General features: G+C 42.5%; 1 protein-coding gene across 8 annotated transcripts in view; it reads left to right on the forward strand.

Annotated features, from left to right (window-relative positions):
- CEP290 (centrosomal protein 290) overlaps positions 1 to 27,950 on the forward strand; it is a 111,424-nt gene that overhangs the window by 50,670 nt on the left and 32,804 nt on the right. For all 8 annotated transcript variants that reach the window (XM_074941927.1, XM_074941925.1, XM_074941926.1 and 5 more), the window contains 9 exons: positions 1,458 to 1,573; positions 4,976 to 5,078; positions 16,404 to 16,634; positions 17,767 to 17,940; positions 20,796 to 20,907; positions 22,923 to 23,128; positions 24,666 to 24,817; positions 26,275 to 26,386; positions 26,780 to 27,235. In XM_074941927.1, coding sequence (XP_074798028.1) covers positions 1,458 to 1,573; positions 4,976 to 5,078; positions 16,404 to 16,634; positions 17,767 to 17,940; positions 20,796 to 20,907; positions 22,923 to 23,128; positions 24,666 to 24,817; positions 26,275 to 26,386; positions 26,780 to 27,235 — 1,662 coding nt within the window. The remainder of the gene's footprint in view (positions 1 to 1,457; positions 1,574 to 4,975; positions 5,079 to 16,403; positions 16,635 to 17,766; positions 17,941 to 20,795; positions 20,908 to 22,922; positions 23,129 to 24,665; positions 24,818 to 26,274; positions 26,387 to 26,779; positions 27,236 to 27,950) is intronic.

The raw sequence follows: 27,950 nt of genomic DNA on the forward strand, positions 1-27,950 counted from the left end.
GTATGTATTGGCTCCTCCTGGACAGCTTGAGGTACTCAGTTTTTTCATTTTTGGGCTCCTAAACTTGATGTGCTTTGTGAGTTATGTTAAAGAGTTTATTAAACAACTATACATTCCCAGCATCACAAATAGACTTTTTTACAACACACTTGAGAGAAAAGTATGTATGGAAAGGAGTGGACCGTTTTTACATTTTTACATAAAGTCTAATGTTTGTAAAGCCAGAGGACAATCAACAAAAAATGTCTGTTCTATTGTTCTTCTCATCTAAATGCCCATGCCTGTTTTATATAGAGAATTTTAGTACAGAAGGTTAGGAGACCATATTCAAGCATAAAATAAATGGTGAGGGATGTAATCTTCCTAGTTTGGCCAGTGGGAAGTTGGGCTTTTCTGTGAATTTATAAAAAAAAAGCCATTTGCTTGCTGTGGGTCAATTTCTTCATTACCAGAATGCCATAAATATAGTTTTACCAAGATTATATTAGAAGATTTTTTCCCCCAGAAAGTTGCCAGAGTGAATCTAGCTGGAATAAATATATAAGTACTGAAAATATTTGTATGTCCTGTCATGAAAAAGTGTTTATAGCCTTTGTAGCTTTTGCATTTTTTTTAGAAACCTGCAATTATTATTTTTCTAGATTAGGCATTTATCAAGAAATACACAAAAGTTAATATGTAAGGGTTATGTTGTTTAAAAGAATTCTGTTGCTTTTTTTTTTTTTTTTTAAACTGAATACTGGTCGGAAAATCCATGCATCCTCATTGAATTCTCTACTTCTTCTGCCACACACTTCTTCTGTGCAAAGCTCCTTGTAGTCTTCTGTTTACTTATTTTATTTCTCATGTGAGTTAGTTGCTCATTTGTGTGGGGGGAATGATCTGAATGTTGAGAAGAAGGGCATAAATATGCTTGAATTAAAACTGTTGATTGCTGGGATGAAGGGAAAGATAAGGTGATAAATGGGGGGGATGGGGACTTAAAAAACAAGCACACTAAACATAACTAACAAGATGTGTGCCTATCATCACCCCGATCAGCTTGCTTGTATCAGAAAAGATTTGTTTATATTGTATAGTTATGAAATATGAATGCATTTGGCAGTGGGAGAAATGCTTAACATTTTCCAGGTGTGCAGTTTCATTAGTAGTCTGTATGGACAACTCCCAAAATGTCAATTCTCAACTCCTTTTGGTCTGTGATCTGTAAAATTAATTATTATTAATTTATTACTTACAAATATTTAAACATTACTTTTATTTAGACTGTTTTTGATATGTTGTTTTAGCATAAAGATGCAGGCTCTGTTTCTTCAATGCATTGATCTCATTGGCGCAAAGGTCTACGCGAGAGAGTACCATTGGATGGCCATTGGATGACTTTGATGAATATTTTCAGATTTGAAGCGTACATTGTTAATTATATCATTATTTTTTATTTTGAAAATGATCATTAGGAACTAGAAAATAAAGAACTATTACTTAAGAAATTAGAAGAAGCAGTAGAAGAATATAAACGAAAATTTGCAGTAATTCGCCATCAACAAGGCTTGCTATATAAGGAATATCAAAGGTACGAATCCTTTGGGGTCTTCCTTTTGAGATGGTCAGGGTGATAAAACCTTAAACTTTCAAAGTGTTTTAAATATTTTAAATAAGAGAAAATATTAATAATTTCCCCACTGTGTTCAAGTTGTTATTTCTATTAGCATCATGGAGACTTGTGTGAAATAATCATTCTTCTTTTAGGTGGCCTCTGTATATTCCCCTTGCTGCTGCTATGCTTCAAAAACCTTTTAGAAAAGCAGTGTCTGTTGCGCTCACATTTTGTTGCCTGCTTTGTGGCAAGAACTAGCCTGTACAATTTTCACAGTGACAGAGATCATTTTTAGCACCAGGGAAATCTGCAAACTGCGACCCTGTCAAGCTTCCCTTGAATCTGCATCCAGAAACTCATTTGTACCTGAATGCATCCGATGAAGTGAGCTGTAGCTCACAAAAGCTTATGCTCAAATAAATTTGTTAGTCTCTAAGGTGCCACAAGTACTCCTTTTCTTTTTGCGAATACAGACTAACACGGCTGCTACTCTGAAACCTGTCATTTGTACCTGACATTTGTGGAAGCCTCACTTCCAGTCTTCTCTGCTTTCAGGCATAAGAGTAGGAAAAGTTGGAGCTCAGAGGAAATCTTGTTCTGAGGGACCCAGTGTTATTACAAAGGAGGAAGAGGAAACATTGCTCTGGATCCAGGGATCACAAGTGCAGACTGGAGATGTCAGTTCCAGGGGTGTCTCTGGACCTTCATGTAAAGCCAGTTCCTAAGCCAATTCCTCTCCTTTCCCACCAGAGGGTTAAGGCAGAAATTATTTAGATCGGAGAATGTACGCGAGTCAGGGCTGGCTCCAGGCACCAGCTTTCCAAGCAGGTGCTTGGGCGGCATTCAGAATGGGGCAGCAGTCAGTGTCCCACGGCGGCAATTTGGCGACAGCTCCGCCACTCTTCCAGCTGCAGTGGCTTTTGGGCGGCAGCTCCGCCACTCTTCCAGGCGTGGCGGCAATTCGGCGGAAGCTCTGCCGCTGCTTGGGGTGGCAAAATTGGTAGAGCCACCCCTGATGCGAGTCTCTTAATTTGGATTCTAGGTTCTGGGGGCTGCCCAGATTGATATTTCACTATTGAATTAGGCCTGGAGGCTCACTTGGGCAGCTTCTGAGACAAAAGAGCTTCCTTTGTTTTCTGGGGATTTATGTTTGTTGACTAACTTCACTAGCAGTTTGTGGATCCTGTTTTTGTGTCAGTCTGTGACATTCGGGTTGCACCTCTATTCCTGCAAGTACAAGAGGCAGATAGTCTTATGCATGGGGCCTTGGGGTTTGGCCACACCCCTTCTGCCTATGTACTAGAGTCTCTGCCTCCAGCCAGGCAAAAAAATAGTGATTGAGTGCTCCCACCTTCCCTGATGCATTCAAGTACAGCTGGTCAAAACTTGGAATTTCTGTTCCATTGAACATTCTGAAATTTTGAAAGTGTTTTTTCTATTTTGGAACAAAAATTGGAAATTTCTAAATTTTCATGGAAAGGAAATTATAAGTTTTTGTTTCAAGAAAAAAATTAACCATTTCATTTAGATTTTCCTGAAACAAAACAGAGCAGCTGGCTCCCCGGCTTGCAAGGCACTACCTGGACTTCCCCTACATCCGCCAGAAGGAATTGGAGGAAGCCTCAGGACTTCGTCATGGTTGGGAAGTCACCTGCCATGAAGCAGGCAGCCTAGAAGCCCTGAGAGCCCCGGTTCAAGCTGGGGCTCCACAGCTTCCAAAGTTTCCAGGTACTCTGCTGTGTAGCAGAGACCTGGGAAATCCTGAGAGCCCTGGTTTGAGCTAGTGCCCTCAGGGCTGCCCTGCTTCATGAGCCTCCCAAATCTTTAAGGTTCCTAGGACTACAGCAGGCACTTTGGAGCCACAGATACTAGAAGTCAGAGGTCTCTAGTCCTGGGGCAGTCTGCATGGTGGAGCCAAGGACCCTTGCCTTCTAGGGTCTGTGACTCTGAGGCAGCCCCACTATTACAGAGCTTCCAATTTGTATGGCAGAGCTTCCCTGGATATGTGAACCCAGGAAGGCGTGGTAACCTCAGCCTTTGGGCACTCTTTATGGCACAGCTGCCGCAGATCCTGAAAGCCTGAGCTACCCAGGAGCTTGCCAGGAAACCTGACTGTGATTCAATGAAAGTTTGCTGAATACACGATATTTCCACAAAATGTTTTGCGGTCGATAAATTGGCATCTTCCAACTAAACTCTGTATCATTACAAAATTACTGACAAGATCATTCCATCTGTAAAAGCTTTTTTGAAGTAGCAGTGAGCAGAATCTTGCCACCCCCTTAAGAGAGCAAAGATTCCAGGCCTCTGCATCTCAGATAGAACCACTGTCAAATTTCTTCTCTCCTTTTTCTTCCTTCTCCCCATCATGATGGAAGTGAAGATGTAGATGTAGTCTGTCTGCAAGGAGAGCCTCTTGGGAGCCAAAGAAGAGAAGCTCTCCCACAACTGCTCCCAGCCCGCAGAACCTCATTGTGACCAGGGAAACATTTTAGAGTCTGGACTGCTTATAGGAGCCTCCTCATCTCCCCAAACCAGTTGAAACTTGTATGAGAGAACTTCCCCAAGGATAGGCCAGTCTCTTCAGTTCTTGAGTACCAACAGGCCACACTTTCCTCACTGATATGGGGGCTTGGCCCCACAGTGCAGACTGCAGGGCCCACTAAAGTGTTGCTCGGTAACAGCCCTAAGTGAATCCTGCTAGCGTGAACAGATAGCTTTCAAATGGGATCGTGTTAATGTGAACCTGGTACCTTTTAGTTTGCTCTAGCAGGGTCTACATGGGATACTTACAGAGCGAAACTTTAGTGTGCGCTGCAGTTCACGCTCTGGTAGTCCACACTGCAGGGCCCTGTAGACAAGCCTTGGAATCTTTTGGAGTCACTTCAAATATCTTTTCAAATCTCCTGATCTAATAGACTTCAGAAGGAAAACACACTAGGATTCCCTTACCTGATCATAACAGAGTAACAGTCTGGTAAGAAGGCTGGCACCCTTTTTGCATCTCCTTTTTCACAAGAGGAAGATCTGGGCTTTCTGCAAGAAGTATTTCATACTTCATATGTTCACGTTTAATGGAATGTTTCTCTTAATAACATATTTTCAAATTTAGACAAGTATGCATTCTTCACCACAGACTACAAAACACAGTTATAACTTTTAATAGTGAAGTTAATTTTGAGTTTTCCAAACTCATTTAAAAAAAATTGAAAAATGTTTTAATGTTAAAATATCATATTTCAGTTAATAAGATTATAATGGCAACATGATTTACAAACAGTTTTGAAAAATCTTTACAGTATTTCATATTTCTGAATGAAAACATTGAACTATTTTTATTTAAACATATATATATATATATATATATATATATTTTAGTGAAAAAGAAAGTTGGCAAACAGAATCTGAAAAAATGAAAGAAGAAAAGAAGAAGCTAGAAGATCAAAAGCAACAGGATGCTATGAAAATAAAGGAATACAATGTAAGTAGGGATATTTTTGTTGTTGTTTTTTTAATTGTTTAACTTTGCTTGAAAATGTGTTAGATTTTTCACAATTTTAGAGTTTTTAATGCAGGAGTAAAAAAATATCCAAAGTTTACTTGGCACACGGGGAGAGAGAAATTAGAGTGTGGTATGACTTACAACTACACTATCTTGAATTATAATATTACTCACATGTTCATCTTATTTATGCACATTGTGTTTTATTAATTTAATGTATTTAAACTGTTGGCACGGATAGTATAATAATAGACCAAATTCAGCCCATAAGAGGCTGCAAGTTCTTGTTGCTTAATTAGCGATGTCATACTTGCTTATATCATGGCTAAATTTGACCCAGTGTATTATGTTAGGAGCAAGTGTTTAATTTGTAGTGAAAGAGGTGCCGGGCCTCAAGCAATTTTTGACTTTCATAACTGACGTGGTAAGCCCAGAGGTGCCAGGGCTATGAACTGCCAAGCCTAGTGGGGCTTAGCCTTGGCAATTCCTGGCACAAATTAAGCACTATATCAGACTATGAAATTCAGAAGACTGCTTGTCTCCCACTGTATCACTTGCAATCATTTTTGTAGATCCTTGACTGATTTTTTTAAGTTATTTTTTGAAGCAACTATGACCTAAATGTATATCCAAAAGCTAGAACATTCATTCTCCGAACATTTTCACTTGCGTCATAAAAACCCCCCCAAAAGACAAAATCCTCTGTCCTTTGTAGCACAAGCAAAAGCCTGAATTTTAGGTCTCTTTCTTGGGGGTAATAGGGAAAAGGTAAAAATTCTTTAAAAGAACGTACAGCATAATTAAATTATTAAAGTATCCCACTCTGAGTCTCTAGAATTTCTGGAGTACACAGCAGTGAAATTAGGATATTTTGAATTTTTCTCTTGGAAAATCTTTAAATACATATTTAAGCACCTGATACATTTATAGTGCTATCCAAAAATTACTTGTTTCTTTTGAAGAATCTGTTTTTCCAGATATCTTTCATTTCCAGAGTCACTAGCACATAAATCTGTTCGAAGAGGAGGTACCATATATACTAGTTCATAAGCCGAATATTTTTGGTAAAAAGTGACGCATCAAAGAGCAGGGCTCGGCTTATAAAAGGGGTTACACCAAAATTTGATGATTTTAAACTCTATGAAATCATTGAATTGAATATCTAATATATTGTCGTTTTGTTTACCTGGAGCGTCTGCAAGCATGGAGCCCCCTCAGTTCCCTGTGGCCGCGGTTTGCCGTTCCTGCAGCTTCCATTGGCTGGGAATGGCGAACCACGGCCACAGGGAGCTGAGGGCCTCCATGCCTATGAACATTCCAGGTAAACAAAACATCCCGACCCACCAGCGGCTTACCCTGAAGGGGCCAGGAGTCAAAGTTTGCCAACCCCTGAAATATAGGATCATACAGTTTTTACTGTTTTTACCTATCCATCTTGGGGTGTCAGCTTATAAACAAATGGGCTAATGAACAAGTATATACGGTATGTTAATGTATTTTAAAATATTCGTGTTTATACATATGAAGTTTTGACTAGAAGTGGTCAGAAGTTTTCCAACAAAATGTTCTCCTTCGAGTGATGGTTCCTATTGTATTCTATTGTGGATTACGCATGCACCCGGAGCCCGTGAATTTGAAAGTGGTATCCATTGGTCCGCACGTGCACCCTGTCTCACCTCATGCCTTCAACTAAGGGGATATAAGGAGGGGTGGACTGACCACCTCTCCAGTTCCTTCTCACCGCTGCATCATATGGACCGGCACCTCTCTGTGTCCTAGCTTCAGCTTGATCCCTTAAGATAAGATTTAACTTTATAAATAGTTTTTAGCATCTTGTACAGTTAATAGTTGAAGTGTTTTCTCAGTTCTTAGGGCTAGATTAAACTTTGGGGGAACACTTCCCCCTCCCCCCCAGTACCCTCACAGGGTACTGGACTATGCCTAGGACTCTGGGCCTCAGACTCTACACTTCCTGCCTGCGATCCTTCTTAGTCAAAGACAACCACCAGCTCTGCCTATACTGCCTCTAGGAAACTTACACTGCAGTGAGGTGCAGTATCTGCCACTCGTTCCCCAGCCATACCTGAAAAGGACAAGAACTGTGCCTTCGAAAACACCTCATGGAAAAGGTTAGGAGTCCTCAATCAGACCCACGCTGGGGAATTCCTCCCGCCCCCACATATCAGCCTGACTCAGCAAGGAGTGAGCTTCCTCCTGCTGATTCTGACACTGGTGGCAGAAAATTACCCCTATAGGCTCCCTGGCAGGATCTTCTCGGGAGCCCAGGAAGCACTCTCCTAAGCATGAGGCTAAATCTTCCTCGGATTCAGCTCTGAGCAAGCCCAGTACCTCAGCCCAATTGCATTTAGTATGTCCGCAGCCCAGAGGCTTGGCAAGAAATCCCATAAAAATTGGGCTCCATTGGTACGAGAACGTGATCTGTCTTTACCGTCATCCTTGGCACCTCCCAAATGTCATGATCCATTGGCATTGACAAGGACCATTCACCAGCTAACCGTGGCACCATCTTCTACGGCACTGTCTGTGACGGGTTGGATCACAGAAACCCCTTTGGGAGTGCCATCTGATGTTCCTAGACGACCTGTGAGCGCGTTTTCCCTGCCACCTTGGGACTTCAGTACCTTGCCTTGTTTGAGCCAGACACGCTCACCTGCTGCAAACATAGATCCAAGTCTGAACCACGTCCCCCACGAGTTGCAAGCTTAACTAAAAACTGCTTAAGAAGTGCTCCTGTCTCAAGCACTCCGATACCCAGCTCCCAATGGAGTCCAAACCCCAAGTAAATCAATTTTACACTGTATAAAGCTTATACAGGGTAAACTCATAAATTGTTCGCCCTCTATAACACTGATAGACGGATATGCACAGCTGTCCCCCCCCCCACCCCGGTATTAATACTTATTCTGGGTTAATTAATAAGTAAAGAGTAAAAAGAAAAGGAGTACTTGTGGCACCTTAGAGACTAACCAGTTTATTTGAGCATAAGCTTTCGTGAGCTACAGCTCACTTCATCGGATGCATACTGTGGAAAGTGTAGAAGATCTTTTTATACACACAAAGCATGAAAAAATACCTCCCCCCACCCCACTCTCCTGCTGGTAATAGCTTATCTAAAGTGATCACTCTCCTTACAATGTGTATGATAATCAAGGTGGACCATTTCCAGCACAAATCCAGGGTTTAACAATGGAAGTTGTCGGGACCCACGTTATTGGTCTAGTTGATTTGGGCTGTGGGCAGACCCTTGTCCGCCAGCGCTCCTCCCAGACACCGAGCGGACCATTGGGGAGGTATGGATTTAGTGCATACATGGAGACATGAAACCATACCCCACAGTTCAGGTCCCTATCACGGTGAATGGAGCAACTCAGTTAATGAATGTGCCAGTGGCGTCATCCCTTGCCTACCCGGTTATTCTGGGCCGCAACTGGCCAGACTTCATTGAGGTGCTCCGATCCCTACCCACAGAAGAGGCATTCAAGGGAGCTCCACCTGAGATGGAGACAGGCCACGACGCGAGGTCTGACCCTGGAGTTGTCCCAGTTCCCACACCCAGGCAAGATGGCCTCGAAACGGCTGGCCCCCCTCCTGACCTTTTGGACTTTAGCCGAGATCAAAGGGAGGACCCTACTCTCCGATTTGCCTATGAGCAGCTGGCCTGGGTGGATGGTGAGGTCGTGGATGCCCAGCACGCCACCCAGTGGCCTAGGTTTGAACTCAATCACGAGCAGCTCTACCGCATTGATCGAGACCCCCAGACCCAAGAGGTCCGGACCCAACTTGTGGTTCCCCGCATTCATCATCGGGCTGTACTGAAGCTTGCACATGACATCCTGGCTGCAGGCCATTTAAGGCAGGAAAAAACTGCGGCTAGGGTCCTGGCCAGGTTCTTCTGGCCCAGTGTCCACCGTGAGGTGAAGGATTACTGTGTGTCGTGCCCGGACTGCCAACGCGTAGCGCCGGCAGGGGTTCGGAAGGCCCCCCTCGTCCCTTTACCAGTCGTAGGTTTACCATTTGAGCGGGTAGCGATGGACCTGGTGGGGTCTTTTCCAAAAAGTAAGGCGGGCCATCAATACATCCTTGTCCTGATGGACTATGCCACCCGCTTCCCCGAGGCTGTCCCCTTAAGAAGTATCACCGCCTACACCATTGCTGCGGAACTCGTGAAGATCTTTGCCAGGGTGGGCCTCCCACGGGAGATACTCACTGATCAAGGGACCAACTTCACCTCTAAGCTGTTCCGTCAGGTATGTGCCCTGTTAGGGATTAAGAAACTGCAGACCTCGGTCTACCATCCCCAGACTGACAGGTTTGTCGAACGTTTTAACCGGACCCTGAAGGGAATGTTGTGATGCTTTCCCATCCAGGACCTCTGCCAGTGGGACCAACTGCTCCCTCCTTTACTACTGGCAATTCGAGAAGTCCCACAGGCGTCCACGAAGTTCTCCCCGTTTGAGCTCCGCTGTGGGCGGCGACCCCACAGGGTGTTGGACCTCTTGAGAGAGACTTGGGAACACACCCCGTCTGCAACGCAGGGTCTCTTACAGTACATCTTACGGCTGCTGGGGCGGCTGGCACGGGCGGGCGGGTGAGCTCGCGAAGGAGAACTTAAACACAACCCAAAGAGCCCAGGAGCAGCACTGTAATCGGGGCGCCAATGCCCGATCATTTGCACTAGGGGACCGAGTACTCCTCCTGCTCCCTTCGGAGGAATCAAAACTTTTTGCCCGCTGGCAGGGCCCGTATGAGGTCCTCCGCCGGGTGGGACCTGTCACCTATGATATCCAGCAACCTGGTCACCATAAGGAAAAACAGATATATCATGTAAATCTCTTAAAACCCTGAAGGGAGTGGGAAGGACTGCTAATTGCCCCATACCCCCCCGAACCGGACCTTGGGCCACAACCTCGAGAGGAGTCAGATAATGGTGAGCCCCCACTAGCAGAGATGCTCACATTTGAGCAGCAAGAACAGACCCTCTGCTTAGTGAGGGCGTTCCCCAAGGCATTCACCACTAAACCCAGGCGGACTACGCTCACCTACCATGTGATCCAGAATGAACCTGAGTTGGTGTTCTGAGAGGTAACCCGGCCATTGCCCAGGCGAATGCAGGAGGCCATAGAGGAGGAAGTCCAGGCAATGTTGGAGCTGGGTGTTACTGAGCGCTCCCAGAGCAAATGGTGGAGCCCCATCATCCTCGTACCAAAGCCGGATGGGAGCCAGCGGTCTTGCATTGACTTCTGAAGGGTCAATTTCAAAGTTTGACACCTATCTGATGCCCTGCGTCGATGAGCTCCTCGACCGGCTCGGAGAGGCCTGTTATATCACCATGCTAGATCTCACAAAGGGGTACTGGCAGATACCCTTGGATCCCAGGTCCAAGGAGAAGAACGTGTTTGCCACCCCTTCAGGGTCTGTACCATTTCACCCGGATGCCTTTTGGCCTCTATGGGGCCAGGGCAACCTTCCAGCGCTTGATGGATCGGATTTTGGAACCACACACCAAGAACGCTGTGGCCTACTTGAACAATGTGGTCATCTATGGCAGCAGCTGGGAAGAACATCTCAACCAAGTAGCGCCTGTCCTCAGGGACCTCCACGCAGCCCGGCTTAAGGCCAATCCAAAAAAATGCTGAATTAGGTGGGAGAAAACCGCCTACCTGGGGTACACCTTGGGCCAGGGACAAGTACGTCCTGTCATCGGGAAAGTCCAAGCACTCCAGGAATATTGGGCGCCGACCACGAAGAGGCAGGTGCATCAATTCTTGGGCTTAGCTGGTTATTACCGGCGGTTTGTACCCCACTTCGCAAGCATTACTGCTCCTCTGACGGAGCTTCTGACCAAAGACAGCCCCCGCCGAGTGTGTTGGTCTTACGAATGTGAGAAGTATCAAACTATCAAAGAACGGCTGTGTAAGCAAGCGAGTTCTCTTCAGCCCTGACTTTTGTCGTGACTTCATCGTTCAGACCGATGCCTCAGGAGTAGGGCTTGGGGCAGTCCTCTCACAGGAGGTGGATGGGGAGGAACACCCTATTGTTTACCTCAGTCGGAAGCTGTTCCCCAGAGAATGGAACTACTCTGTCGTGGAGAAAGAGGCCCTAGCAGTTAAGTGGATGGTCGACGCCCTCCGCTGCTACCTCCTCGGGGCCCCCTTTATACTGGTTACGGACTGTGCACCCCTGAAGTGGCTGAATAAGATGACGGACACTAATGCCAGGCTTATGCAGTGGTATCTAGCTGTGCAGCCCTATGCCTTCATGATTCACCATCGGGCGGGAAGGGACAGCCCCAATGTGGACTTTCTATCCCGCCTCGGGAAGGGTGAGGATGCCAGCTCCCATGGTCGGGAGCTGGATTTGAGCGGTGGAGTATGTAGGGAGTCAGGGTGGCTTCCCTCCGAACTAGAGGGTAAAGAGTGACTCTCTCAGCCTGAGTGGGCGGGGCAAGACCAAGCTTACTCCAACCCCCAGAAGGGGAGGGGTGAAACAAGAAGTACAAAGGGTGGGGCCCTTAGCTCAGTCAGGGCAGCACCAGGGAGGGAGACAGAGACAGACTGCTGGCTGTTCCCTTCAGACCTTGCTGCCGAGCCAGGGGAGGCCCTGGACCAGGAGAAACCTGACCTGAAGGAAGGACTGGGGCTACCAGGACTGCCAGCCGCCGAGTACCCGGAGGAACTGGAGGAGCCAGGCAGTAACCCAGGCCAGCATGAGCCTGACGTGGAGGGGGAGCTGGAGCTGCCAGCAGCTGAATACCCTGACGAGCTGGAGAGGCCAGAGGGACCCGCTCGAGAGACTGGGTAAGAAGTAGCCCAGGGGCAGAACTGCACAGTGCGGTGGGTCTGTTTGGTCAGCGTGTTGCAGATGGCTCCGCGCTGACCCAGTGGCGGGATGCTGGGCTGGAACGCAGTGGAGTTGGGTGGGCTTGCGTTCCCCTACCCCGGCCAACTCGCCTTGGGTAGCAGAATCCCGACAACGCCACTGACTCTTGCAAGCATTCCCCTGATTAAGGAGTGCGCTACAGACTCTTGCCAGCTCTCCCCCTGCCTGAGGGGCACACCACTGACTCTGGCCGGCGCACATCCCTCCGCTAATTCCCTAGTGACAGAAAGGTGTGACCAACGCCTGCCAGTGAGGCAGTAGCTCCCCACCGCCCCCCAGCGGCTTGGTGGACCAATTGAAACCTGTCACAATGTGCTGTCACCATGTCCTTATGCTGTGAGGCAACGTTACGACTGTCTTCCACATCAAGAAGCAGGAAGGAGCAAGATCCATCTCCCTGTGTGCAGAAACGGTCAGCTTGTGGAACTGGTGCATCAGCAACCAAATCACCCCATCAGCAGCCTACCTTCCCAGAAATCAAAATATGCTCACGGATTCCCTCAGCAGAAATTTTGCAGTTGACCACAAGTGGGAATCTCATGACTCAGTACTGTGCAGTATCTTTGATCTATGGGGAATCCCAACCAGGGATCTGTTCATCTTCATAACAAATAGCAAATGCATCACATACTGCTCAAGAGCCTTGGTTGCCACTTCCCAGGTGATGCTCTACTTCTCCCTTAGTCAGATCACCTGAACTACACATTTCCTCTGCTACTGCGCCTGCCACAACTTCTACACAAAATCCGGCAGGACAGGGCTTGGATTATCCTGATCACCCTACTGGCCCAGACAGTTTTGGTTCCCAGATCTCCAGCGCATGTCATCCACCGTTCTGATCATTCTCCCAGCGTTTCCCAAGCTCCCGACCCAGCAGAATGGTAAGATCAAGCACCCCAATCTGCATTTGCTTCACATCAAGGCTTGGTTTTTGGATGAGCATTGACCTTAAAATGCTCATGTTCTGCAGCCATATGAGACATACTTTTAATAGTAGGAAGGATTCCACTAGATGAAGTTACCTGGCTAAATGGAGTTGTTTTTCTTCTGGGGCACAGAAAAAGCAGAAATCCCTCTCATTTTAGACTATATCCTTTCTCTAAAGGCCTGTCCAGCTGGCAGAGATTAGTGTGTACCATCCTTCTTCTCAGGGTTACTCGGTCTTCACTCACCTACTGACCACCAGAGTTTGGAAGGGCCTAATCAGAACCTTTCTGCCTATTCATAAGCCTGCCCCTCTATGCGGTTTGCATCTTGCTCTCTCAGCACTCACATGGCCACCCTTTGAAACCCTAGCTTCCTGCTCCGTATCCCTTCTCTCTGTGACGGTCGCATTCCTTGTACCCATCACCTAAGCCAGAAGGGCTGGCGAGCTTGGAGTAATGATGTTGGATCTTCCTTGCATTGTATTCCATAACAGTAAGGTTTTGTTACATTTACACTCCAAACTCACCCCCATAGTTCAGAATTTCTCTTGAACCAGTTGATCCACTTACCTGTGTTCTTACATAAACCACATACTTCCTCAGAGGATCAGAGACTCCACATCCTTGATGTCCAGCAGGCCCTGGCGGTCTTTAATTTGTAATGAAAGAGGTGCCGGGGCTCAAGCAGTTTTTTTACATTCATAACTGATGCAGCAAGCCTAGAGGTGCGGTTCTATAAACTGCCAAGCTTAGAGGTGCCAGGGTTAACCCTGGCAAAAATTAAGCACTGGGCCTTGCTTGGCCTTTCACCTACACAGAACAAGACCAATCAGGAACTCCCCAAGACTATTTGTCACTATAACAGAAAGACTCGGGACAAGCAGTCTCCATCCAGAGGAGTGCCAAATGGCTCTCTTGCTGCATTCTACTTTATTCTCAACTATTGAACCTTCCCTTCCATCCCATGAGGTAACACCTCGTTCCACGGGAGCACAAGCAGGGACTATGGTGTCACTTCAGGAGGTATCTTGCTTGATATCTGCAAAGTAGCCAAGTAGGGCTCCATTCATGCCTTTGCGAGACATTGTGGCCTAGTCCAGGACTCCTCTGCTAATGCCTCCTTTGGAACAGCTGTCCTTCTCTCAGCCCTACCATCTTCATGCTCACACCCTCCTCCTACTTAAGTTACCTACAGAGGAATACAATAGGGACCATCACTCGAAGAAGAAGAAGAAGTTGTTACTTACTTACCTGTAACTGTAGATTCTTCAAGATGTGTGGTCCCTATCTGTATTCCACTACCTGCCCTCCTTCCCCATTGCTTTGAATCTCTGATTCATGGTGGAGAAGGAACTGGAGAGATGGTCAGTCTGCTCTGCCCTTTATCCCCTTGGTTGGAGGCACAGAGATGAGCCAGGGTGCACGTTGGACCAAAAAGACAATACTTCCAAATTCTCCAGCTCTGTGCACATAGTGTGCATGCATAACCCATAGCGGAATACAAATAGGGGCCACGCATCTCGAAGAACGTAGTTACAGGTAAATAACTTCCTCTTTTTTTTTTTTTTTTTTTTTGTTGGAAAATGTGCTCACTACAACTGAATGCAGTGGGTCAGCTGAAAGAAAAGAGGTTACTGCTTCTTTAAGAGCCCCCTCTGCAATTGGGGTGGGGTGGAAATGTACCTGGACAGAGCTGGGAGGAACCAGGAGAGGCAGGACCAGATCAGGGACACTGCCCCTCCAGGTGCCTGAGGGAGTTCGAGGTATTTATACCCGAGGCAATTCCAGAGAAGCCCGCTCACGCTCTCTCTCCCTCCCTCCCTCCCCAAACATGAGCTAGCAACACCTCTGGGACTAGAGTAGGACCACATTTTTCATGATCTGCTGTGGATGTTATGGTAGTAGCCATTTTGCTTTCAGGTCTGGGAAGGAACTTTTTCCCACACTGCCAAATTTGCTGAGACGGGACAGTTTTATTATCTTTTTGTCTTCCCCACAGTAGGTCAGGGACCCAGTGGGGTAAGGAGTTTCAGACAACGTGTTGCCACTTAGTCAGTAACATGTGGCAGGTGTCCAGTGCAAGTACTTAGTAGAGAGGGGATGTAGTTCTCTGATGAAGTAGATTTAATGGAAAGCATCCTCTGAGGAAGCTAGGAAAGGGAGGGTTAGGTTTCCTAAAGTCTGGTACAGTGAGAAGACAACCCTCTTGCTTTTTCCAGCCCTCCGTTAAACCTCATCTGAGGGGTAGGTGCTGAGGCCTCAGCAGCAAGCTGGTTGGGACCAAATTGGGAAAGGGGAGGTCCGATGGCAGCCTCCCAAGTAGGTGGAAACAATTAAGGAAATAATGGTAACCTTCACTGTACAATTTATTGCCAGGTATTCCCAGATATGTTAAGTGAATAACATTGCGGCTTAATTAAACCATATTCATTGCCTCTTGTCTGTCTTCCAGCATGGTCAGGACAATGACAATGCATCAAAATCAACACATTCCTGTGGAATAAGGCAGTTTTCTGAAGGAAACTTGCCTAGTTTTCTGCCAGCTCGCTTGGCAGCCTGCCTGGAGGGCTGCAGTAGAGCTGGGGTTCCCAGGGCTTCCAGTCTTTTGACCCGCAGGGAGTCAGGAGCCTGGAAACTATGACAGACCCACTTCCCAAGCTCCTCCAGCTCCCAGGCTTCTATCTCCTCAGCAGCCACCATGTGAGTTGCCATGGAGCTGGGATTCTCAGGGCTTCTGGAGCACTGACTCCTTTATTTTTTGAGAAATGTGAAATTTTCCATGAGTGGGAAATTCCAGTCCCCATGCAGCGCTAGTATTATTGACCTTTCAAACTGGAAAATTCCTTGTAAAAGAGTTTCTGTAGAGGCAAGTGTCACTGGGAAATTTTTTTGATTTAGAAAACAATCAAACAGAAAAATGTTTTGATTCAGAAAGTAAAAGCCACATCATAGACCCTTTTGACAGGTTAAGTGAGGGGGTAGAAAAACAATAATTCTTCCACCCAGCCTTTGATGACGAGAAATGAGTTGAGAAATATCCATGTCCTTCTAGCCTTAGAAAATGCCTGCCTTAAACAAAATTCCTGTCAATTAATTATCCAAATGTTGTAAAGTAGCAGCCGTGTTAGTCTGTATTCGCAAAAAGAAAAGGAGTACTTGTGGCACCTTAGAGACTAACCAATTTATTTGAGCATAAGCTTTCGTGAGCTACAGCTCACTTCATCCGATGAAGTGAGCTGTAGCTCACGAAAGTTTATGCTCAGATAAATTGGTTAGTCTCTAAGGTGCCACAAGTACTCCTTTTCTTTTTCCAAATGTTGTAGAATGTTTTTTGCTAGTGGAACTAAGTAGCAAAAAATATTTCAACAAGGAAAGTTTGAGCAGAACTGAGCTCTGATTAGTTTATTTACTGGCATGTATTTCCATAAGCTATAAAAGTTTTGAACACAACAGTGGTAATATGTTATTGATTTTATAGAATTTACTGGATGCACTTCAGCTGGGTACGGATGAAACCAAAAAACTGCTTGCAGAAAACAGTAGAAAAATGACAGTCTTGAGAGTGAACGAACGGTCACTGACAAGGCAGTATACAACTTTACTTGAAATGGAGCGGCACCTTAGAAAAGAAAATGAGAAACAAAAGGCTGAACTAACAGCAGTGGAGACTGCAGTTGGAGAAAAGATTGGACACTTGCAGCGATTCAAGGTATGGCTTGTGTGGTATACCTTTTGTCTTAAAATTTCATTCATTTTGCATTGTACGGCATTCTGAAAGGTGAACACCGAGTTGGAAACATTTGTGAATTGCATATATTTATTTAAGTTAAAATTGGCATTTTGGAGTCTCCTATTGCTAGTTTGATTGGAAAAAAGACATGATTGTGATTTTGGAAGAAGAGAAGCACAATATCAGAGATTATTAAACAGATTACACTTTGCCATAATACTGGTTGACCAATCAGAAGAACTTTGCTATTTAGATGTTAAATATTTTAACATGTAAATAGCATGTTAATATGTATACAAGAAGATCTGTAATACAGCTTTCTCAGTATTCAAATTGGTATCAAAAAGGAAAACAGGTTTACAATGTCTAACTTTGAATATCCTGCTCTGTTTCAGCCTGTGTCACTGTTCAGGCTCAGAAGTGCTTATTTCAGCTAATTATTTTAATTTTAAATACAATTTAAACATCATAAACTGTAAGAAGTGATTCTCAGCATTAAATCTTTAAAGATATGTTTGAGAGTACCAAAAATGATAAACTGGAGCTGACAAATGCAACTGAACCAGGAATAAGCAATCGTGGTTATAAGAAAAATAAACACAGCACTGGGTATTGATTTGTTACACCAACAGGTGATATATAAAATTAAGAATCAATGCTGGGATTTTAAAAAGGGAGAAATACAACATAACCCCTGTTCTGTCAGGCATAGTATTCAGCATCCTAGGCAAACTGCTAGATTTGCAATGACATAACTGATATTGTTATAGTTCCATATTTAATTTATGTCTGTTCTCTGTGAGACAGTTTTCTGTTCTCTTTCGTTACAATAAATTGTTACTGAATTATTTTGAAATTTATCTCTTAAATAGAAAAAAAGGGTGGGGGCAGACCAGGTTCTAAAAGTAATAGTGAAATAATTGTCCTTACAAAACGATTTTTATATTAGTATTGGATGTATTTGGAAAAGAAGCAAGCATTGCTTTCGGGGGGGGTGTGTGTGTGTGTGTGTGTGTGTGTGTGTGTGTGTGTGTGTGTGTTTTAGGAGAATGGTAGCAATTTAAAAGCTTCAAGTATACAGTAAACCAATATAATATAATTATTTTAATAGGAACTGGCAAGCTTTAAGATTGCAGCTTTGCAAAAAGCTTTGGATGACAGTGTGCCTCTGTCTGAGCTAGAACTGGCTAATAAGCAGTATAATGAGTTAACTGCTAAATACAGGGATATGCTACAAAACGATAACTTGCTTGTCCAGAGAACAACTGACTTGGAGCACATGGAGGTAATGTTACTTGATGCTCTTGACCCTTATGGAAATAACTGCATTTTGTTATGTTGAAGAAAGATATAAATATATAGGGCCAGATTGTCCCCCTTGGGTCCACTTAGGGTATGTCTGCAACTGCACTGCTGTAGCGCTTCTGTGTAGACACTCATTACAGCAATGGGAGGGGTTTTCCTGTTGCTGTAGTAAATCCACCTCCCCAGAATTCTTCCTTCAACCTGACACTGTCTATACCGGGGCTTAGGTCAGCATAGCTACGTCACTAAGAGGTGTGGATTTTTCATGCCCCTGAGAGATATAGCTATGCTGATGTAAGTTGCCACTGTAGACCTGCCCTAAGAAGAGGAGGGCACTGTAGCAGCTGTAACACCATGCCTTCTTCCCTTATCTCACTCCTATGGAAGTCCCATTGCTGGAGCTCCTCACAGTAAGAAATTCATATACATGGAAATATGTAATACAGCTTTTCTCAGTATTCAAATTGGTATCCAAGAAGAAAACAGGTTTACAATATGTGACATTGAATCTCCTGCTCTGTTTCAGCCTGTGTCACTGTTCAAGCTCAGAAGTGCTGATTTCAGCTAACAATTTTAATTTTAAGTACACTTTAAACTTCATAAACTGTAAGAAGTGGTTCTCAGCATTAAACCTTTAAAAATTAGAAGGAATTTAGTTATGCATTTTTATAAGATATGTTTGTGAATACCAAAAATGATAAACTGGAGGTGACAAATGAAACTGCAACAGCAATAAGCAATCATGTGGCTATGAGAAAAGTATATGAGCTGGAGGGAGTGAAGTAAAAGAGCTGTCATATTCTGCTTAAGCACCAAAGTGATAAGCAATTTTAGAAAGACCTGAGAGAGACAGTGATTGAGTGAGTGAGTTAGGGCAGCGGTGGCCAGTCTGTGGCTCCGGAGCCACATGCGGCTCTTCAGAAGTTAATATGCGGCTCCTTGTATAGGCACCGACTCTGGAGCTGGAGCTACAGGCGCCCACTTTCCAATATGTCAGGGGGTGCTCACTGCTCAACCGCTGGCTCTGCCACAGGCCCTCCCCCCACTCCACCTCTTCCTGTGCCCTCCCCTGAGCCTGCCATGCCCTCACTCTTCTCCCTCCCTCCCCAGAGCCTCCTGCACACCACAAAACAGCTGATCGGGAAGTGCGGGGAGGGAGGGGGAGTCGCTGATTGGCGGGGCTGCCGATGGGTGGGAGGCGCTGGGAGCAGGGTCGGGGAGCTGATGGGGGACTGATGATGTATTACTGTGGCTCTCTGGCAATGTACATTGGTAAATTCTGGCTTCTTCTCAGGCTCAGGTTGGCCACCCCTGGTTCAGGGACTCAGAGCAAAATCTAGACAGGAAAGCAACGAATTGTAAAGCTTTCCTTTCTGTAATTGTTATTGAGCAATCAAAGGGAACCCAGCCACTGTCCGTCTTGTTGGTAAAGAGATGATTTTAACTGGTATAGTCCCTGTTTTTCAAATGAAGCTCCTGGTGTCCTTCAAACTTTTTTTTTTTTTTGAAAAACACCTGAAATGTCCTGTTTTTTCATTTTACCAATCAAAACATTTGGGTTTTTAGTAACTGTAAATTGTTTTAAATCATGCTGGTATACAAAATATAACTAAATCTTTGTTTACCAGGAACACTCCAGTGGTAATATAGTTTAGTGTGATCAGTAGTGTTTGGGGACATGAGAAAAGTGGAACGTATATAGGCAACCAAAGCCATGCTTTTTCCCAAAGGAATGTTAATGACTCTTATCCAATGTTTCATAATAAATTCAAACACTGAGTTATTGGAAACAATCTTCTCCTGCTCCATGGAACAAGAACAACAACACATGCCTGAATCAGAAGCTGGCAGTAGTGATACCAGCATATATAGTTTTCAAATGTACTTTTGAGAAATAACCATTCAAAACGATAACGCTGTAAAAATGTTACAGCAAAAATGACCTACGTTTGATTTAGAAAATATGGTCACAGTGGGATATAGGGATCAATGAAACTGCCGCTATTCCTGCAGGGGGGCTCTCTTCAAAAATCCATGCTCTCTCCTTCCATTTAATCCCACCAGAGGGGCTAGTTCAAGGAGATCCTCATGAGGTAAAACTCTTTGTAATGACCCTGTCCACAGATTTTTCTGAGGGTGATGACAATTTAGCCCACAAGTGCTAGGTAGCCAGTTACTCCAGACTTTGTTTTCAAGCTGTTGGATGTATAATTGGTAACTGCAGAATGTGTGTTTCCCTAAGATGTGTTGGGGGGTTTTTTACTGAGAGAAAAGTTTACTTATTTTGCTTATCCCAGTAATTTGAAAGGTCTGAAACTAAGAAGCAGTTCTCAGCATGAACAGATTGTGTGAAATGTGTTTGAAAACTAAGCCAATTAAAATAAGAGTATTTTAAAACAAAACAGTTGACAATCCTTTCCTCCTTTTTTGTTTCTTTTGGAATTAATTATGAACATTTAAAGCAACATAAAGATCCTATTTGTTGTACTGGTTTAAAGTATTCGTTTCAGCCATCATTTGGTCTGGGGGAGAGGGAACATTTTAAAATACCAGTAAAGGGTTTTGGTTTTGGTTTTTAAGTCTTGAGCATCGTGTACCTAGTATTCTATAACAAAAAAGGTTAATCTTTGAGTTTAACGTTTTATTGATAAAAATGCATGGTAAATAGAAGCATACAACATACACGGGCCAAAGACAAACATTTTGATTATTTTATAAGAACTGGATACCATAGGCTGTTCTATTATGGGTTAATAGTTTATGCCAAACCATAATATTTTAACCATCAACCACATTACTCTTGTATTGCTCTATTATTTTGTCTCTGCCATATAGAGTGAGAATACATCCTTGAAGGAACAGATAAATTCATTAAATAAAGAACTTGAAATCACAAAAGAAAAACTTCACACTGTAGAACAAGCTTGGGACCAAACAACTAAGTTGGGCAAGTATAAAAGCTATTTCATATCAGTAAAAAACATACAGTATTTCCTTTGAAAAACTAATTTTTTATAAAGGTTGAAAACAAAATACCTTTAGGAAACTTTATATTAAATTATAATGTATAATTATACATTTCCTCATTTCCTCTTCATTCAGAGGTTAAGAAAATTTTAATGCAAAAACCTTACTCAGGTTTAGGATATTTTAGTCTTTTAGAGAACCTGTTGGTTGGCATTTACCAAATAGAATAGACTTTTTACTGTTTAGTTAGGTTAGCTATACTATTATTTTGTTAAAGCTTGAAACCCAGAAAACATTTTTAACAATGCTTTTTCACTGCCTTGATGGCAAGTGGACTTGGTGAGGTGGCCAGTTCTGGCTTTTCTTCCCCTTTGGTAGTACACTCCCAGGGCAGATACATTCTGACCCAGCAGCTGCTGAACCACCTGGTTCTCTCACAGGGGAATTGCTGGCCTCCAGTGGTGTCAACAGCTTTTAGTCACCCTCCCTTCAAGTGGGCTAAAGGTTGGGATTAAGGATTGGGACTTTTTAGGTGACCTCTGTTGAATCTGATTCAGAGGCCCTGGGTCCTGATTGGAACATCAGTCAAGTAACCAGACAAGTGGTTTGCAGGACAGTGGTTTCTTCTGCCTGGATTTATAAATTACAACATTCTACTTTCATGTTCTCAATAACTGTAACATTGTGTGGGTCAAACTTACTTCCCAGATTTCTCTCTTATGTAGTCATCTTTTCTACCCTTGTTTGTTCACTTAGCATTTTGTTCATTTTCTGCCAGTTATTTGCTAGTTGAGTAACTAAAAATGAGAGGTTACACTGAAAATGGTTATACAGTCTAATTGATGATGGTTGCTGTTGTGCCTGTTATGTTAATTACAAAGTGAAATCCCATGCTTTCATATGGATGTAATTCATAATGTGTAAAAATGCTGAAAATGGCTGAGAACTTAAAAATTGGACAGTAGCAGATAGCAAATCCCAGTGATGATTGAACCTGTGGTACGCCTACACCTTGAATACTGCGTAAAGTTCCGGTCACCCTATTTCAAAAAAGATATATTAGAATTGGAAAAGGTACAGAGAAGGGCAACAAAATGACTGAGGGTATGGAACAGCTTCCAGATGAGGAGGAATTAAAAAGAATGGGACTGGTCATCTTGGAAAAGAGGTGACTAAAGGGGAATATGACAGAGGTCTATAAAATCATGAATGGTGTGGAGAAAGTAAATAAGGAAGTGTCATTTACACCTTCACATAACACAAGAACCAGAGGTTACCCAATGAAATTAATAGACAGCAATTTAAAATAAACAAAAGGAAGTACTTCTTCACACATGTAGAACTCGTTGCCAGGGGATGTTGTGAAGGCCAAAAGTATAATTGGGTTCAAAAAAGAATTAGAAAAGTTCCTGAAGGATAGGTCCATCAATGGCTATTAGGCAAGATGGTTAGGGATGCAATCCTGTGCTCTGGGTGTCCCTAGCCTCTGATAGTCAGAAGTTGGGACCTGATGGGTCTCTCAATAATTACCCTGTTCTAGTCATTCCCTCTGAGGCACCTGGCATTGGCAGCTGTTGGAAGACATGATACTGGGCTAGATGGACCATTGGTCTGACCCAGTATGGCTATTTTTAGATTCTTTTGTTCTAGTCTAAACAAAAAGAGCTCTCAACCATGCTTGTAGCTCTTTCCATCATTTTACACGGACTCAACAAATATTCTAGACTTCCGAGTAACACAGACTGTGTGATAATCCTGGAATCTTCTTACATAGCTAATGTTTTCTTAAAAATGGATAAGATTTTTTTAGATTTCTGATGTGTGATGAGGGAGGACTAGTTAAATGCCTAGCTCTTCCAATTCCAAAAATTGTTTCGGTGTTCTGGTTCCTTATAGACATAAATCAAAAGTACCTGTGCTACTTTAAGAAGTTGCATTGTTGTTTTTCTAATTTGAAAACTTTGTTAAGCCTAATTAAAATATTATTGAACATAGGGGGTGACAATGCCATGGACAAGGCCACAAAAGCAGTTACCAACAGTGAGATTGTTTCTATTTCTAAGAAAATCACTGTGCTGGAAATGAAGGAACTAAATGAAAGACAGAGAGCTGAACACTCGCAACGAATGTATGAACACTTAAGAAATACTTTAAAGCAAGTGGAAGAACGTAACTTTGAACTGGAAACAAAGTTTGCTGAGGTATAAAGAGATGTAATTATATAATTTGTCAATTACATCCTAGAAATGCACTTTGAGCTTTTTGTGTGTTGCTCTATTAGATACCTGCCTTTGGTGCCATTTTTGATAGATAGGTTTACTTATCGAAATGTAGCTGCTTGTGAATAGATTTTTGCTTGAAGAGATATATTTAATATGCAATATATTAATTTGTCAGTAATTTATTTCTGAACTTAGTTATTCACTATAAAATTAATGCTGGTATACTATGACTCTCACAGAGTGGGCATATTGCAAAACCTTGTTAGTTCCTTGGCAACCAGATTTTTGCAAAGATTACAGTTCTTGATCTTTCTGTTCCCAAGTTCTAACTGATATAAACTGTTTTCTGCTATTTTTTCCATGATCATCAGTGACTGTCATGGTCTTGCATACATTTCGGACCTTGTTGGCTTTTGCATCCTCCTCCACCCTTTCTTCCCCACAAAATAATGCTATCTTGACTCTCTCACAAGCCTTCTGTGTCCTTTTCTATGTTGTGTCTTATGCTTGAAATGTTGTCTGCAGGGCTTTCTGCTGTGCCACTTCAGGCCCTGCAGAAATCTGTCTTGGCCCAAAGCTTATTTGATTTCCAAAAGTGGCTAGTGACCTTGGGTGCTTCAATTTTTGGTGCCCAATTTGAGACTTCTTCAAGGGGCCTGATTTTCAGAAAATGTTGAGCACTAACTCTCCTAAGTTCTGGCCCTTTTGAGAAGGGGGGGTTCCAAAGAGGATGGAGCTCGGCTGTTCTCAGTGGTGGCAGATGACAGAACAAGGAGCAATGGTCTCAAGTTGAAGTGTGGGAGGTCTAGGTTGGATATTAGAAAAAAATACTTCACTAGGAGGGTGGTGAAGCTCTGGAATGGGTTACCTAGGGAGGTGGTAGAATCTCCATCCTTAGAGGTTTTTAAGGCCTGGCTTGACAAAGCCCTGGCTGAGATGATTTAGTTGGGGTTGGTCCTGCTTTGAGCAGAGGGTTGGACTAGATGATCTCCTGAGGTCTCTTCCAACCCTATTATTTTATGATTTTATGTCTCGAATTGAGCGACAAAAATGACTAGTCACATTATTGTGAAAATGCTGGCTAGTAATGATAATATAAATACACTGCTCCGTGAGTCTTATTATTTTGTAGTACCAGCCCCTTTGTTCTAGGGATTGTGCAAACATATAACAAAGCTAATCCCTGTCTTGAAGAGTTTATAGTCCAAGTGTTGTTCCATTTTTCTACCCCATTTTATAGTTAGTTTTTTGCTTTCATTGTTTCAAGAAACTGAAAACATTGGTTTTCATTTAGAATACTTTGTTGTATGGATGCCTACAGAGCTACTCTGACGTGCATGCAATGTTGTAAGGAAGAAGTTGGATGTTTCAGAGTAGAACAAAAGAAAACCAAAGGAAGAAACTGAAAGGAAACAGTTTCACTAAATACAAGTTCACAACATTTTGTGCTGACTAAAAATATCTTGTATGCCTATTCCAAATACGTTTAGCAAATATGCTTGGTTTTTTTTTTTAGCTTACTAAAATCAACCTCGAGGCACAAAAGGTGGAACAGACATTAAGAGATGAACTGACAAACAGTGTGAGTAAAGCAATAAGTGGTGCGGATAGACGAAAAATCATGGAGCTAGAGAAGAGTGAAATGGAGCTGAAGATTGAGGTATCAAAGTAAGTGCAGAAGTACCAAATTTAGTATTACAGTATGTTTGGAAGTATTCCATAATTTGACTTATACAGATATATGTTACTTCTACATTAACAGTAAAACAATTTTCATCTGTCTTTATATATTCTAAACCTGGAATTTCAGATGAAGCATTACATAAAGGATCTGATTTAGAAGAACACTGATTCTGATGGCACTTAAGCAAATCTTCTGTGCTGTCCTGAATAGGTATGAATGTGAGCAGGTGCTTAAATGCTTTCGTGCATAAGGTTCTTAATTAGATACAACTTTTTGTGTTTATTAAAATATTTCAGACAAATTAGCAAAACAATATTTTGTTCCATTTGTTGAATCCTTATCAAGTATATAGAAAACTGGTGAAAATACTGCGGGAAAACAAAAATATTAATTTTTGGAAGATCCATTGATATTTCATTGAGAAATTTTTTTTAAAAGTATTTTGAAAGAATCCTGCTTATACAAAGTATTTAAAATATCATTTACCTAAGTGTTGTTATATTTGCCCCAAAACAAGATCTTTGAATTGATCTTCTGCCATTTGTGCCCTTCTGAAAGTTGTCATCTGACATAACAAATAGCTTTTTTTCATAAGAATGTCTGCAGTAGAAAATAGCAGAGGAAGTGACATGAAAACAAATATGATATACTCTGTAAAATGAATAGTTTCTAAATACATTTTTCTTACGTAATATTAGGCTTTTGTTTTTGCAGGAAAAGAAAATTATTGTTTTTGTTGTGGAAGATACACTTAAGACTTTTGTGTAGCAAAATCTCCAAAAGTTAAAAGCAAATCTGCAATGCCATATAATTGCAGAGGTTATAAAGATGCTACAAGATATTTATAGTTCATCTTTCTGACTTCACAAGATTATGAATTGAAATACTAACCTTTGTGGCCTAGAAATATAATTGTGACTGTGAACAGTGGTCTCTCTGTGTAAACAGTATATACCCCTTCCAGTACACCTCTCTACTGGGCTTTTTTTTTTTTTTTCTGTTCTGTATAGAGCAACTATAAACTTTTGTAAAGACATTTTTAATAAGATGCTTGTAACGGGTCTGCTCCTGTACTCTTGAAGTCAATTGGATTGTTTACCATTGACGTAAGCAGTGAAACTGAAGAATCAGATCAATAAACCTCAGTCTTATTTCCAAAATAGGCATGAGAAGAGATTAGCAGGAGCTTTAATAACGGGGACAGTATCCAAATTATTGATCCATACTTGTATATGGGAGGGGGAAAGATCTGGAAATGGTGAAAAATATGTTAACTTTAAATCTCCTAATATGAGGGAGAGATGCCTTTAACACCTCTCTTCAGGACCTTTTGTGTAGTAGAGCTTAACATTTTATTGGTAAAGGAACTTGGACACCATTTTAGCTTGAAGAATTATTTAATATTTTAAATTGGGATAGTATTCTTGTTTCCCTCCATTAGGTTAAGGGAGCTTTCTGATATTGCCAAAATGCAAGTTGCAGCTCTGGAGGCACGGCAGCAATCCAGAGAGAAGGAAGTGGAATCCCTTCGAATGCAAGTTTTAGACTATCAGGTATGGTCAGTACTGCCCTGCTTTGTTAAGACTTTTTATAGTTAACTGATGTGTTTTGGGAGGGAGGGTTAGGGATAGAATATTTTAATATTAGGTTATGAAAGTACTTGCATGATATTTTGGAGAAATATTTTTTTTAAAATCTGTATTTGAAAAGACAATTTTTTTTTATTATTATTTTGGCTATAGAAGTAATACTGAACAAAACATGAATTGATATGAGGCCAGATGCTGCTCCCATTTATGCCCAAAGGAGTTTTGCCATTAACTTCATTGGGAGTATGATAGGTGTTGTAATGTGGTAATAACTTACAGTTCGTGTAAATATGTTTAATTTTCAACAAATGATTTTATATTTTAAAACATGTCTGTGTTATATATTTTGGTGCTTAGGCACAGTCAGATGAAAAGGCACTTATTGCAAAATTACACCAGCATATCGTAGCTCTTCAGATTAGTGAGACCACTGCTGTGGGCAAGCTAGAAGCACTTACAATGAAACTGCAAAAGATGGAGATTTATAATCTACGCCTAGAACAGAAGCTTGACGACAAAGAGCAGGGATTATACTACGCCCGACTAGAAGGGAGAAATAGAGCCAAACATCTACGCCAGACTGTGCAATCTCTGCGACGACAGTTTAGTGGTGCTCTGCCATTGACACAACAGGAGAAATTCTCTAAAACCATGATTCAGCTACAGAACAACAAACTAAAAGTCATGGAAGAAGTCCAGCATGCCCAGGAAGAGCGTCGAAACATAGAGAACAGAGCAATGGAGATGGAATTAAAAGTAAAAGGTTTAGAAGAGTTAATAGGCACATTGAAAGATACAAGAGGAGCCCAAAAGGTCAGACATTTTATAGCTTTTAGTAATCATTAATTTTACATATGTTTAATTTAAAACTTTAATCTACTGTATACTCAAAATTTCTGCTTTAATATGTGCCTTCATGATTTCAGAATATGCAGTATTGTAACATCAATTTGTTTTGTTTTTTAAAGAAAGGATAATGGCCAGCTTTACTACTTGATATATAAGACCATGTCAACACTTACTGGTAGATTGGCACTGTTGCGATCGATGCAGCGGTGTCAGTTTAGCAGGTCTGGGGAATACCTGCTAAATCGATTGCAGAGCACTCTCTGGTTGACTCCCATACTCCATCTCTCCAAGGAGAGTAAGGGAAGTCAGTGCCAGAGCGTCTCCTGTAGACCCAATGTGGTGTAGACACCTCAGTAAGTTTACCTAAGCTACATCGACCTCAGTTACGTTATTCTTGTAATTTAAGTAGCATAACTTGAGTCGACTTGACGTGGTAGTGGAGCCCAGCCCATAATCTAAGCAGAGTCAGACTTGGTTTTTCTTTTGATTGAAGGCCTCTAAAGCAAATTTAAATGCTGTAGGAAGCGGTATTAGAGATTCAATACAGTATGAAATAGGAAGCACTGTGCTACCCGCTTTTGGCACAAGTCCCAACTACTTTTGGCCATTAAAAAGCCCATGTCACTTTTTTTTTTTTGGGGGGGGGGGGTAAGAGTAGGGATGTTAAGTCAGGCATCCT

The sequence above is a fragment of the Natator depressus genome, chromosome 1, assembly GCF_965152275.1.
Source record: "Natator depressus isolate rNatDep1 chromosome 1, rNatDep2.hap1, whole genome shotgun sequence".
Lineage (NCBI taxonomy): Eukaryota > Metazoa > Chordata > Testudines > Cheloniidae > Natator > Natator depressus.